The sequence below is a fragment of the Morus notabilis genome, unplaced genomic scaffold (assembly GCF_000414095.1).
Source record: "Morus notabilis unplaced genomic scaffold, ASM41409v2 Scaffold35, whole genome shotgun sequence".
Lineage (NCBI taxonomy): Eukaryota > Viridiplantae > Streptophyta > Magnoliopsida > Rosales > Moraceae > Morus > Morus notabilis.
This window is the reverse complement of record NW_010361505.1, coordinates 1,305,114-1,319,185: the sequence shown is the minus strand read 5'-3', so window position 1 is coordinate 1,319,185 and position 14,072 is coordinate 1,305,114. Positions and strand designations below refer to the sequence as shown.

At 44.0% G+C, this 14,072-nt stretch overlaps 2 protein-coding genes across 2 annotated transcripts; both read left to right on the top strand.

Annotated features, from left to right (window-relative positions):
- The first annotated feature begins 3,077 nt into the window (after positions 1–3,077).
- On the top strand, positions 3,078–6,665 carry LOC21409512 (receptor-like kinase TMK4). The gene is made up of 2 exons (XM_010099677.2): positions 3,078–5,432; positions 5,758–6,665. Exons 1-2 carry the CDS (start codon positions 3,167–3,169, stop codon positions 6,267–6,269), a joined length of 2,778 nt encoding a protein of 925 aa, XP_010097979.1. The 5' UTR covers positions 3,078–3,166; the 3' UTR covers positions 6,270–6,665.
- Positions 6,666–9,105: 2,440 nt separating this feature from the next.
- LOC112091911 lies at positions 9,106–11,222 on the top strand. Its single transcript, XM_024166649.1, has 3 exons — positions 9,106–9,847; positions 9,916–10,436; positions 10,578–11,222. Exons 1-3 carry the CDS (start codon positions 9,106–9,108, stop codon positions 11,220–11,222), a joined length of 1,908 nt encoding a protein of 635 aa, XP_024022417.1.
- Positions 11,223–14,072: the final 2,850 nt, after the last annotated feature.

The window sequence follows — 14,072 nt, the reverse complement described above, 5'->3', positions numbered from 1 at the left end:
TATTTACTTTTTACATTGTATTTGTAATTTAATAAACAATGTAAGTTTGTACAATTTGTAATTCGTCACAAAATGATTGCACTCTTTTTTCCTTGCCAAGTTTTTATCCCAATTGGGTTTTTCTTGGTAAGGTTTTTAATGAGGCAATCATGAATTACAAATTTAAAAATTAATAAAGAAATAATTTTTTTATATAGTTCGTGTGTTCATTTCAAATTTAATATATATATAAATATAATATATATATATATAAATTGTAATACTAATATATATATAAATAACTTAATATTAAAAAAAAAGTTTAAAAAATTCAGGCAATTCGGGTGGGCTCGGGCCGCCGAATACAAGCCCGCGGCCCGTTCAAGGTGAAATTCAGGCTCGGGCGAGCGGCCCCAAAATCTCGGGCGGGTCGGGTTCGGGCTCGGGCAAATCCTCGGGCTTTTCAGGCGGTCGCGGGCGGCCCGTCCAAAGTTCCAGCACTAGTAACGGCGCCAAAATTTGATTAACGCCCAAAAGTGATGTTCACAAGCGGTCAGTTGTAGCACAGAAGGGCGGTCGTATCCACAGAGAGATAATAAAATAACAAGAAAGACTAACAAAATAAGAGCGTTAGAGAAAAGTGAATTAAAGAAAAAGAATAGTTTTTGAGATTTTGTTACAAATAAAATAGAAGGGAGGGAATTTGTATGAAGAAAATTCAATAATAAAATGGTAGGGTGTCGAGAATCCCTAATGTTTCGTTCACCAATCCATGTTTTAATTCACAATATTAAATAATCGAATAAATTAAATCTCTATGTTGACTCCGAAAATATTATTATTACAAGTTATCTAAAATCGACAATATATCAATTTGACAATATTGCAGTAAAAGACAATTTGCAAAATAATTTGAATAACAAAACATTGCATGACAGAATTACATAAGAAAAGCGTGACTGAACTTATATAAAAATTGGCACACAATATTTTGAAAAGTAATAGAAAAATAGATGAGATTTAATTCATTCAGATGTTGAACTTTACAGCACAAGGAATCAAAACCCCGAATTGGGTCACTCAACAGAAGTTCATCTCTAACCTCACCAAGAGAACTCTAGCCTAGCTTGCAAAACATTCTCACAAGTTCTAGAGAGAAAATATGAGAATGACAGCAAGACGACAAAAAACTGAATATTTAAAAGCTCCTTAAACCTTAGGCAAACCTTCTTATTTATAGTGTTTAGAGGTTGCCTGTCAAATAAGAAAACAAACAATAAAATTAGAAAATTACAAAGAAAAAGGAAATAAAATAAAATTACACATAAATTAAGAGAAATCATATATTTAATTTGGGGAAGAGATCTGTCCATTTGCTCTGATTTTTGGAGAAGAGAAATTCAGACTCAGCACCTAGAAGACACGTGTCACAATGCAATTGGAAAGAAGGAATCAACTCGCCACGTGTCGCACTCAAAGTGGTTGCCGACATTGGGGTCCCGCTGAGACAAGTGGCGTATGCAGATTGGGCGGATGACTGGTAGAAAGCTGTCGCCGGAACAGCTGGCGCGCGCGGAGAGAAACTTGGGCTGTCACGCGGGACCCACGCGGGAGAAGATTGGACGCGCGGTGATGGCTGCGTGCAAGGAGACGCGCGCTCTGAGGTAATGCGTGCTAGTGACGCGTGAGGCGCGAGACGGAGTGAGAGGAAAGGCGCGGATTTCCGCACTAACACGCGGGCCCACTTCATTTAGCTTGGCTGATGGGTGGCGTGACTCTCTCTGATTGGCTTGGCTTGTGTGGCTCAGATGGGTTGAAAATATGGCTTTCATGGCTTCTTCTTGTGTAGCTTTTTACACTGTTTTTATCTATAAATAATTAAGCAAAAACTAGACAAATTCCAATTAAAAATATTATAAATAAAAATAATGGAATTATTTAATTAAAGCTTAAATATTTTAATATTATATAAATCAAAAGCAGTATTTAAGGTGCATTTTCATGTACTAATCAACGTGCTATGCACGTTGTAAGTAATCCGTGTGTTAAGTTTTATTAAGCACCAACACATATGAAAGAAATTATGTTAATATGAGTGAAGTACGGCATAAAGCACATTTTAAAATAATGCAAGAGAAACAAATTAGGAAAATACATACATTAAAAAATAATAGTTATAATTAAATGAGGCGTAGAGCCCTAGAGGAAGAAAAATGTACATCACAACAAAATTTTTCAAAATAAAATCTTCAAAATGAGACACATTTAAAAGCATATAAAATTTCCAAAAGGAACTAAAATGAAACAAAATAAAGTTTTAAACAAGAAGTTAAAAAAAAAGATAAAAAAAAGAGTGAAATGAAAAATAAATAATTTTTAAGATGAACGGAAACAAAATGAAAGAAAAATAAAGTAGGAACCAAAATGAAAAAAAAATTAATGTTTTAGAGCAAAAAGTAAAAGAAAAAGTCAAAAACAAAGGGACAAAAATGAAAAAATAACTAATACCGTGTTTGAAATTGATCATATTTTTATTTTTTACGTTTTTTGAGAAAGAAAAAATGAAAACGTTTTTAAAACCGCGTTTGGCGCAATAAAGACAAAAACGGAAATGAAAACTATTTTTTAGTTTAGTGTAAAATGAGAGAGAAATGAAAAATGACTTTTAGTTGTTTTTCGTTTTTTATTTTCGTTTTCTGCTCTCTCGAGTAGAGAAAGAAACACTAATGAGTTTTTTATACTAAAAATAATCTCTTGATAAAATTACTAAACGTATTTTTAAAATAATTTATATTTGAGATTAAAAATAATTTTATTTTTTTTATATAAAAAATAAAAATATTTTAAAATAAGTTTCAAACGCATTTAAATTTCTAAGATAAAAAAAAAAGAAAAAAAAAAGGGAAAAAAAAAAAAGAGAGGAGGGGGACCGTTTACATGGCACTTCTATAGATAATGGAAAATTCCAAAAAACCCGCATGTGACGCTAACAAAATCCGTCTTACACGTCTTACACGTCTTACACGAACGCCTTCTACGTTTTCTTGTTGTCTGTACAAAAACCTCACAAAAGCCATAAAAGCTCCTCAAGACGAAAGACACATTAATCCCCCTCCATCTCTCTCTCTCTCTCTCTCTCTCTCTCTCTCTCTCTCTCCTTTTCTTTCTCTCTCTAACACAACCAACAATGGGGCATCCCAAAACCCTAGCCTTCTCTCTCCACCTCATAACCTCCCTCGTCCTCCTCGCCGCCGCCGACGACGCCACCGTCATGTCCGCCTTCAGTGCCGGCATCAAACCCGCGGCGCCGTTGAGCTGGTCGGACACCTCCAAGCTCTGCACCGGTTGGAAGGGCGTGAAATGCGACAACTCCGGCCGAGTCATCGCCATCAACCTCGCCGATCAGTCCCTCGGTGGTGAACTCCCCTCCGATCTCAACTCTCTCTCTCAGCTCGTCACTCTCTCTCTCCAGGGAAACTCCTTCTCCGGCGCTCTCCCTTCCCTCGCCAACCTCTCCTCTCTCCAGGAGATCTACCTTGACAGTAACAATTTCACTTCCGTACCCGCCGGCTGCTTCCAAGGACTCACCAACTTGCAGAAACTCAGCATGAGCCAGAACTTGGACCTCAAGTCATGGAGTTTCCCGGCCGAACTCATTGACTCGTCGAGTCTGGTCACTCTTTACGCCGGCTCTTGCAATATCGTCGGTCGGATTCCGGACATCTTCAGTTCGTTTACGAATTTGCAGGATTTGAGGCTTTCTTACAACAATCTCAACGGTTCTTTGCCTCCGAGTTTCGCCGGATCTGGAATTCAGCATTTATGGCTGAACAATCAGCAGGTAGGGCTTTCCGGTCGAGTCGATGTTTTGTCTAACATGACGCAGCTGTACCAGGTATGGCTCCACAAGAACCAGTTCACCGGTCCGATTCCGGATTTGTCGAATTTGGACGCGTTGTTCGATCTTCAGCTGCGAGATAATCTCTTCACCGGCGTGATTTCGAGCACATTGATGTCGATTTCGAGCCTGCGAAACGTTTCTCTGGCGAACAATAAGTTGCAGGGTCCTCAACCTTCGTTCTCGTCGTCCGTTAAGGTCGATCTCACCGGAACGAACAGTTTCTGCAAGAACACTGCAGGGGATTGCGATCCGCAGGTCTCGACTTTGATCGCGATCGCTGGAGACTTGGGGTATCCGATGCTCTTAGCTGACTCGTGGAAAGGGAATGACGCTTGCAAAGAATGGAGCTTTTTGGTTTGCGATTCGGACGGGAATGTCATTACTGTGAATTTTCAGAAGCGGCATTTCACGGGGACGATTTCGCCTGCTTTCGCAAATCTCACTTCGCTGAAGAACTTGTTGCTGAACGATAATGATTTGACCGGTCCAATACCGCATAGCTTGACGCAATTGCCTCAGCTTCAGGTTCTTGATGTTTCGAACAATAATCTTACCGGAGACGTTCCGAAATTCCCGTCGAGAGTGAAGCTGACTACCACGGGGAATCTCTTGCTGGGGAAAACCCCGAGCTCCGGAAGTGGAGGGAGTCCATCGGATTCGGATTCTGGCAGTGCCGCGCCTGCTGGGAGCCCTGCCGGGTCATCTAGCGGTAACCGGAGTTCGGCTGGTATGATTGCTGGTATAGTAATTGCTGTCATTATCTTTGTTCTGGTTGTTTTGTTTGTGTTATTCAAATGTTACGTTAAGAATAGGCACAAGAAGTTTGGAAGAGTAGAAAATCCTGAAAATGGCAAGGAGATGGTAATTAAGAGTAATGTGATGGGTGGGACAAATGGGTATAATGGGGTCCCGAGTGAATTGCAAAGCCAGAGCAGTGGTGACCGCAGTGATTTCCATATTTTCGAGGGCGGAAACGTTACCATCTCGATACAAGTTCTTAGACAAGTGACAAACAATTTCAGTGAAGAGAATATCTTAGGAAGAGGAGGTTTTGGAGTTGTTTACAAAGGAGAATTACATGATGGGACTAAGATTGCCGTGAAAAGGATGGAGTCTGCCGCAGTTGGTACCAAAGGAATGAATGAGTTTCAGGCTGAAATCGCAGTGCTCACTAAAGTGAGACATAGACATTTGGTTGCACTCTTGGGGTACTGCATTAACGGCAATGAGAGGCTTTTGGTGTATGAATACATGCCACAAGGTACTCTGACTCAGCATTTGTTTGATTGGCGTGAGAATGGGCTATCCCCTCTTACTTGGAAGCAGAGGGTTACTATAGCATTGGATGTGGCAAGGGGAGTGGAATATCTGCACAGCTTAGCTCAACAAAGCTTTATCCATAGGGATTTGAAACCCTCAAACATACTTCTCGGGGACGACATGAGAGCCAAGGTTGCCGATTTCGGTCTGGTTAAAAATGCACCGGACGGGAAGTACTCTGTGGAGACAAGGTTGGCAGGAACATTCGGGTACTTAGCACCTGAGTATGCAGGTAAACTAGCCTATGCGTTCAATATTTCTCACCTATTAATTTAACTCATAATTATGACATTACATTATCAGACTTCATTAATAGGTTTCATCCATAGTAATCTCATGCATGATTTATTACTGTTGCTTAACATGACACTCAACTACATGTATAGCTGGTACTTACATTTTTTGGACAAGATATTGCAATAATTATGTCGGTTATATCGTTTGCAATCTTGGGTAAATTCTGGTTTTGACATTCCTGTGTGGGTTAATGTTTTACATATTTGTTTTCAAATGCTCCAAGTATTAAATTGAATTATCTCCATGTTGTTTCTCAACAGCTACGGGAAGAGTAACGACGAAAGTGGATGTTTATGCATTTGGAGTGGTTTTGATGGAGCTTATCACCGGTAGAAAAGCTCTAGATGACAGTGTGCCAGATGAGAGGTCTCATTTGGTGACATGGTTCCGAAGAGTTCTAATCAACAAGGAGAACATCCCAAAGGCAATGGATCATACTCTAAATCCTGATGAAGAGACCATGGAGAGCATTTACAAGGTGGCCGAGTTGGCTGGTCACTGTACTGCTCGTGAGCCATATCAGAGACCGGACATGGGGCATGCAGTCAACATCTTGGGTCCACTTGTAGAACAATGGAAACCTACCTGCCATGAAGAGGAAGAAAACTATGGCATTGACCTACACATGAGCCTCCCTCAAGCCTTACAAAGATGGCAAGCCAATGAAGGAACTTCGACGATGTTAAACGACACGTTCTCCCAAACACAATCTAGCATTCCTTCAAAGCCGTATGGATTTGCAGACTCTTTTAGTTCAACGGATTGCCGGTGACAAGAATTGGAGATCAATATACTACTGAAGTAGAAAGAAAGAGGCCAAGTTTGGTTTAAGCCTAGAAAATGATCGTATGGGCTGGCAAGTGGCTGAATTCCATTGGATCAGCACCCCCAAGTATTGCCTTTTTTTTTTCTTTTTTCTTTTTTTTTTGTATTCATTGTTTTGTTTTGTTCTTTACACAATGTTTCTTTTCCTAGACCTGATGAATCTGTAAAAAGTTTTCTGCTGTTCTTGATTCTTTTGAGCTAAAAGATTGATTTTCTCATCACTGAGGTGTGTCAAACAAGAAAGAAGAACAAATGGCTATAAAAGGTCATTCTCTGATATTCTTTTATTTTATTGCTGGAATAAATGTACAAGCATTACATGTGAATCATTTTATTTTTCCCTTAAGACATTTTCTTTTTCACCTTTTTCTTCCTCAATACTTTGTCAGTTATCTTTTTCAAATATAACACATGAAAGGCTCTTTAGGATCCCATATTTGCCTGATATTGGTTGCTTCTAACCAAAAGAGAACATTGATAGACCTTTATAAAAAATAAATAAATAAACAAATAAACAAATAAGGAAAAGGTTGATGATTGGATATTAGGTGGAAGAGAGAGAGAGAGAGAGAGAGAGAGAGAGAGTTGTGCATATCTTTATGGTATTGTGACTTGACTTCATTTTTTGGTGAGTTGGGTTGAGGTTGGAAAATGCGAGCAACGGCACATGGGAGGACAAATGTAAGCATCTACAAAGGACCTTGTTTTGAAAGTAGACTTTATTGTATTCGATTAGAACTTCTATTGCAGCACATGTTGGGGGACCCATGCTTTCTCATTCTCTTGCTCCTTTATTTTTTATAGTTGTATTTAATCATTTGAATTGATGGTTTAGTTTAGATTCGTAACCACTATCTGGGTAGCAAAGTAAACAAAGAAAGACCAAATCTCAAAAATTCTAGTGATAATGACGCTGATAATATGGTTGAACCAACAGATGCGTAGATTAATGGTATACTGCTGCTACTTTTATGAGATCAGTTTTATTTATTTATTTATTTATTTTTGAGCTGTCAGTATCAAATGGAAATTGTGTAGTGGTTGTGAATCATTGTTTAGTTATATGGTCTGAGAAGAAACAAATATGTAATTGTCAAAAATCTCTGTTCCTTGCATTAAAATTAAAAAATATGTTGGACAAGCCAAGTTTAGCGACGAGTATGGATCAAGAGACGCAACTTCTTGTCTACTTTGACGCAGCTGGCATATATATGAGAACCAATAATTCATCACTGGCGCTAAAATTTGGGGCAATATGTTAGAATGATTATTCAACAAAGTGAAATTAGTAAAATGATCTTCTTTTATTTTTTATGAAGAAAGACATTTACTCATTCTTTGTAAAAAGAGGTCATTTTGTAAATAAAAATTTTTGAAAAGTTATTTTACTAATAAAACTTTTCAAAAGAGTTATTTTTACAAAGGCCTCTGGAGTCGGAAATTTTTTTTAATGGGACGTGAATGAAACAAAATTTTTACACTAAAATATTAATATAATTATAGAATTTGTCTCCAATCTGGTATTGGATTGGAGCGACACATATATATATTTTTTAAATACATATGCATTTCTTTTTAAAATATATATATTTTCTCTTAAAATATGTACAATGTGATAAAACACCTATAATTTACTATATATATATTTTTAGAAGAAATAGACATATTTTAAGAGAAAATATACATATGTTTTTAAAAATATATATATGTGCCGCTCTAATCTGGTATCGGATTGGAGACTTTAGCTATAATTATAACAATAATTTTTATTATTTATATGTTTTTAATTAAATAAATTAATCTTTTAATTACTTAAAAAAAATCAATCTTTTATTTGAGTTTAATTCACTTTTTAAGGTCTACAATTCATAAATTGTGAACTTATATAATAGTGTCATTAATTATTGATTTTGTTACACCATGGTCGAGAGGTCGACCACTCTCCCGAACGACAGACGCCGAGGACTCCCCGTAGAGGATCGGCCGTTGGCGTCGAGGGAACAACCGTAGCTAATGTGCCTTCTACGTCAAGGACCATATGTGGGAAGGGGCGCCGGGCGCGATGACTCAGCCTTCGGAGGCCGCGACGCCGAGGGGACACTGTCGGTCTTCTCTACCAGCGGTCTTGTTAACTCGAAGAGGGAAGTATTGATCCGACTACTACTGCAGGAGTCAAGAAATCAGGCGGCAGATAGGACGGATCAACCGCGTTTCCCAGAGCAGTCATCATGAAAACTCACCTACCCTCACGCGAATCGAGGACAGAAGATGGCTTCCTTCTTGGGAACGAGGAATACGTATTCACATGTAAAGGCCTATAAATAGAGCCAAGAAAACTGAGAGGAAGGTTAGACTCCATTTCATTATTAAGAAAAGAGAGCTTGTAACCAGTTGAAAGATTAGTGCATGCACAAGTGGATTAGGCAAAGAATTATTACCGAACCACTATAAAATTGTTGTCTCCTTTACATTGTTTTTCAGTCTTAATCCTTAATCAAACCATGAGTGTTTTTGGAGAGGTAATCACGAGTTGCCAGAAATACACCGACAACAATTGGCACTAGAAGGAGGGCAAAAGCCCAGAAATTCAATCCAGCTTTTAACCAACTATGCCTCCCAGGAACACCTGCTTACTGTCGGCTAACCCAATGAGTCAGGCGACCCAAAATCTCACCGCCGCTGGGACCTCAACGAATCCGCTCCCACCGGCTGCCAGGAGCCCCCCAAACCGCATCAACCAGCTCTAAAAGCAGGACGAAACCCTGGCTGCAGCCGTGGAAATGATGGCTACGGCCCTTGCGGGGCGGGATCAAGGGCAAGACCCAATGCCACCACTTGAGGATGCGTCGATGAACCCGGTGAACGCCGCTGTTGGGGGCCAAGAGATTGGTGACCAACACGGTGACGCCGAGGAAGTCAGTGATAGTCGAGCCAACGATCACCGTCCAACCAAGTCAAATAGGTCTGTGGGGAGCAGACAACAGGCAGCACGGAGGAGAGCGTGGGAGAAGGCTGCGGCGCCAGCTGTGAATAACAGGCATGCGCCCCTTCGACCGCAGCAGGATGCGAATAGGAGGAACGCTATCCCCGTGGAGTCTTCGTCTACGCACGGCGGAGGCCTTAGGATGAGGCTCGATGCCCGACGCGGGAAAGCTGTGCAGCTGATGAGAGAGGAAGAGCTCGCAGTTGATAATAAGGCTCTAGCCGAGAAGATGGCTAGACTAGAAAAGCAGATTAGAAGTCGATTAAACAACTTCGAGCAAGTTGTGGGGAAGGTAGCCGAGGCGGTTAATGTCGACGCCAAGATGTACACGTCGTACGACCACCCATTCATAGAAAGCATCATCCGGGTGCCGCTCCCAGACAAGTACAAATCGCCTCCCATTCCGTTATATGACGGAAGGAGTGATCCGGACGACCACTTGGAGGTGTACACAGGGCATATGGTCCTGCATGGATACCCCGAGGAGGTCATGTGCCGAGCATTCAGAAATCACCTTTTCGATCTGCGAGGAGGTGGTTCAGGTCTCTGAAACCAAACTCTATCACTAGTTGGGATGACTTGAAGAACGCCTTTTTGACTCAGTTCATAGGTGTCAAAAAATACATCCCACCCAAACAAAACCTCTCAAGAGTGTACCAGGGACCCAACGAGCCCCTGAAGGACTGGATAGCCCGGTTTAGGGAACAGGTCACCGCCACTGAGGGAATCTCTGATGAGGTGGCCTTGATGGGGGCGCTGTCGAGTATGAAGAAGGACATCCCCTACAGCACAGACCTCGACCGGAGGCCGCTCCATACCTACCAGGAATTCCTGACAAGGGCACAGGGGTTCATCAATGCCGAGGAGGCTAAGAAGGCCTTGAAGAGCAAGGTGACAGCCTCTGCCAAGGAAGAGGTAGAGCAGGCGAGCAGCCAAAACAACAGTAAGAAGCGCCAAGCTCCCCCTCAGGTGCAAGCTGAGCAGAGGTATAACCCGGCTCCGAGTAACAGAGGCGGCAACGCCTCGACGAGTCAGGGGGAGAACAAGCGGCCGAAGCCGCAATGGAACGACGCCTACACACCCTTAACTATGGGGATCGAAGACGTCTACCATGAGATAAACCATCTCCAGGTCCTACGTTGACCGCCGCCGCTGAAGTTCGACCCAGCAAGGAGAAACCAAAACAAGTACTGTCGGTTTCATGGCGAGAGTGGGCACACTATGGCCGAATGTTATGACCTAAGGGATAAGGTCGAGATTTTGATCCGATAGGGAAGGCTTAGCGAGTACCAAGCTGACCGTCGGAACAACAACAACAGACGCAACAACGACCGACGGGAAGAGCAGAGGCATGACAACCCGCCCGAACCAGTCGGCGTTATAAGAACGATCTTCGGGGGACCATACCTCAGTGGCACCTCTCGACGTGCACAGAAGGAGTACGCTGGAGAGGCAAAAGAGAAGTTCAGCCAAAGGATTATGAACGTCTTCGGACGTGAGGCTAAGGCAGCGCGATACGAGGACGCCGAGATCACTTTCTCAGAGGCCGATGCAAGGGGGGTACATTTCCTCCAGAGTGATGCCTTGGTCATCGAGGCCATGATCGGTAACCATACGGTTTGCCGTATTCTAGTTGACAATGGCAGCTCCGTGGATATCTTATACTCAAACTGCCTTGATAAGATGGGGATCCCTCGCGCAAGGTTGCAAAACAGTGCGCAACCCTTGTACGGTTTCACAGGAGACAGCGTCATCCCGGAAGAGGCGATAGAGCTGCCCATGACCATTGGAGACCGACCACACACCTCGACTGTCATGTCAAAATTCCTGGTGGTGAAGGGAGGCGACCAATACAACGCGGTCATAGGGCGCCCAACATTGAGGGCTCTGAGGGCAGTCACATCCATCTACTACTAGATGATGAAGTTTCTGATGCCCAGTGGGATCGGCAAGGCCCGGGGAAATCAATACGAGTCGAGACTTACGTACTCAGAGACGGTCCGCCACTATGCCGAGTCGACACAGGTACGGAGGGAACTGAGAATGGTCAAGACCAGGGCGAAAAAATATGATTTGGATCCAAGGTTCCCAGGAGAAGAGACCGGAACGGGACCGGTCGAGGAATTGATCGAGGTCCCCATTGAAGAAAGAGAGCCGATGAGAACGCTAAGGGTGGGCTCTGAACTGGGGACACAGGCCCGCGAGAGACTGGTCGAGTTTCTCAGAGGAAGCCTCGACGTGTTCGCCTGGACCCACGAAGACATGGAAGGGATAAGCCCTGACATCATGTGTCACAGGCTGAATATCGACGAGAAATGCCCGCCTAAGAGACAGAAGCGTCGACCCATGAATGCCGAGGAGTGGTACGAGGCCCTGTGGGAAGAGGTCGAAAAGCTGATCAGAAACAGCTTCATCTGAGAAGTCTTATACCCCAGGTGGGTTTCGAATCCCGTACTGGTAAGGAAACCAAACAGAGAGTGGCGAACATGCGTCAACTTCAGCGACCTGAACAAAGCATGTCCCAATGACAGCTTCCCATTGCCCCGAATTGATCAGCTAGTTGACGCTACGGTGGGACACGAACTACTGAGCTTCATGGACGCATACTCTGGGTACCACCAGATACCAATGCTCGACCGTGATGAAGAACACACGGCATTTGTCACCGACAGAGGTCTCTACTGTTACAAAGTGATGCCTTTCGGTCTCAAAAACGTTGGGGCAACTTATCAATTCCTCGTCAACAAGATGTTCGCGGGACAAATAGGAAAGTCAATGGAGGTTTACGTCGACGACATGCTGGTGAAGAGCAAGAAGACCGAGGACCATGTGGAGGACCTTAGGAGAATGTTCAGCATCCTCAGAACGTACAAAATGAAGCTAAACCCCCGCAAGTGTGCCTTTGGCGTCGCTTCAGGGAAATTCTTGGGTTTCATGGTGAGCAGTCGAGGAATCGAGGCCAATCCGGAGAAGATTCAGGCCCTCCTCGACATGGGATCGCCAAGGAAGCCCAAGGAGGTCCAGAAGTTGACAGGCTGTGTGGCCGCACTTAACAGGTTTATCTCTAAATTTACGGACAAGTGCGTACCGTTCTTTGATACCCTGAGGGGAAGCAAGCCATTCCTATGGACGGAAGAGTGTGAACAGGCGTTACAACGACTGAAGGAACACCTTGGGAAACACCCTCTGCTCTCCAAACCAGTGACTGGAGAGGTGCTGAGCCTTTACCTGGCGGTCTCAGAACACGCTGTTAGTTCGGTGGTGATCCGCGAGGAGAAGAAGGTGCAGTTGCCGGTGTATTACACTAGCAAGCGCCTCCTCGACGCGGAGATGAGGTATCCCCAGATGGAAAAGCTCGCCCTCGCACTAGTTATGACAGCAAGGAAGTTGCGGCACTACTTCTAGGCCCATAGCATTCAGGTCTTGACCAACCACCCACTCAGGCAAGTGCTGCAGAAGCCCGACACCTCCGGTCGACTCTTGAAATGGTCCATAGAGCTTAGCCAGTTTGACATCGACTACAAACCGCAGACTGCCATCAAGGGCCAAGCCCTGGCAGACTTTGTGGCAGAGTTCACAGGACTACCGGACGAGGCCAATGAAGCCAACGAACTGCCACGATAGAAGCTCTACGTTGATGGGAGCTCCAACGACAATGACAGTGGGGCAGGACTGGTATTACACACACCTGAGGGACACAAGATCACCTCGGCCATCAGGTTTGAATTCCTCGCATCCAATAACGAAGCCGAGTACGAGGCACTACTGGCTGGACTCCGGTTGGCGGAGCACCTGAAAGCGGGGAACTTAGACATCTTCAGCGATTCACAGCTTATTGTGAATCAAGTGAAGGGCCAATACCAGACTCAGGATGAGAAAATGGCCACGTATCTGAAGAAGGTCAGGGAAGCCCTGGGGAAGCTCACGGCCTATGATATACAGCAAGTACCAAGAGCAGAGAATAGCAACGCCGATGCCCTCGCCAAGTTGGCGACGTCGAGAGATGCCGAGCTCTGGAACCTGGTTCCCATGGAGGTCTTGAAAGCCTCGACTACGGCAAAGAGGCCCGAGGTCGTGCCAGTGGATTATCAGCCAAGCTGGATGGACCCAATCATCAGGTACTTGGTCGACGGTGAACTGCCTGAGGACAGGCAGCAGGCAAAAAAAATGAAGTATCAAGCGACGAGGTACACAATGCACGACAACCTCCTCTATCGAAGGGGCTACTCGACGCCCCTGCTCCGGTGCCTCGGCGCAGAGGAGGCAAAGAGAGTGCTGTCTGAGGTGTACGATGGGATATGTGGGAACCACGCGGGGGGACAATCCCTAGCCTACAAAATACTTCGGTAGGGGTATTACTAGCCAAGTCTCAAGAAAGACGCAACCGAGTACGCGAAAAGGTGCGAGAGCTGCCAGAGGTACACCCCCATCCCTCGACGGCACTCAGAGGACCTAACATCTATAGTGTCTCCCTGGCCCTTCGCTAAATGGGGAATTGACCTTATCGGTCCCCTGCACAAAACCCCGGGGAGTTATAAGTTCGCTATTGTCGCGGCTGACTACTTCACAAAGTGGGTAGAAGCTGAGCCATTGACGACCATCTCAGAGGAAAAGTATACGAACTTCATATGGAACAACATAGTTTGCAGGTTTGGTGTGCTGCATTCTCTCGTATCCGACAACGGGAAACAATTCAACAACGACAACACCAGCCAGTTTTGCGAGCTACTAGGGATCCACAGGAATTTCTCCTCCGTCGTATACCCC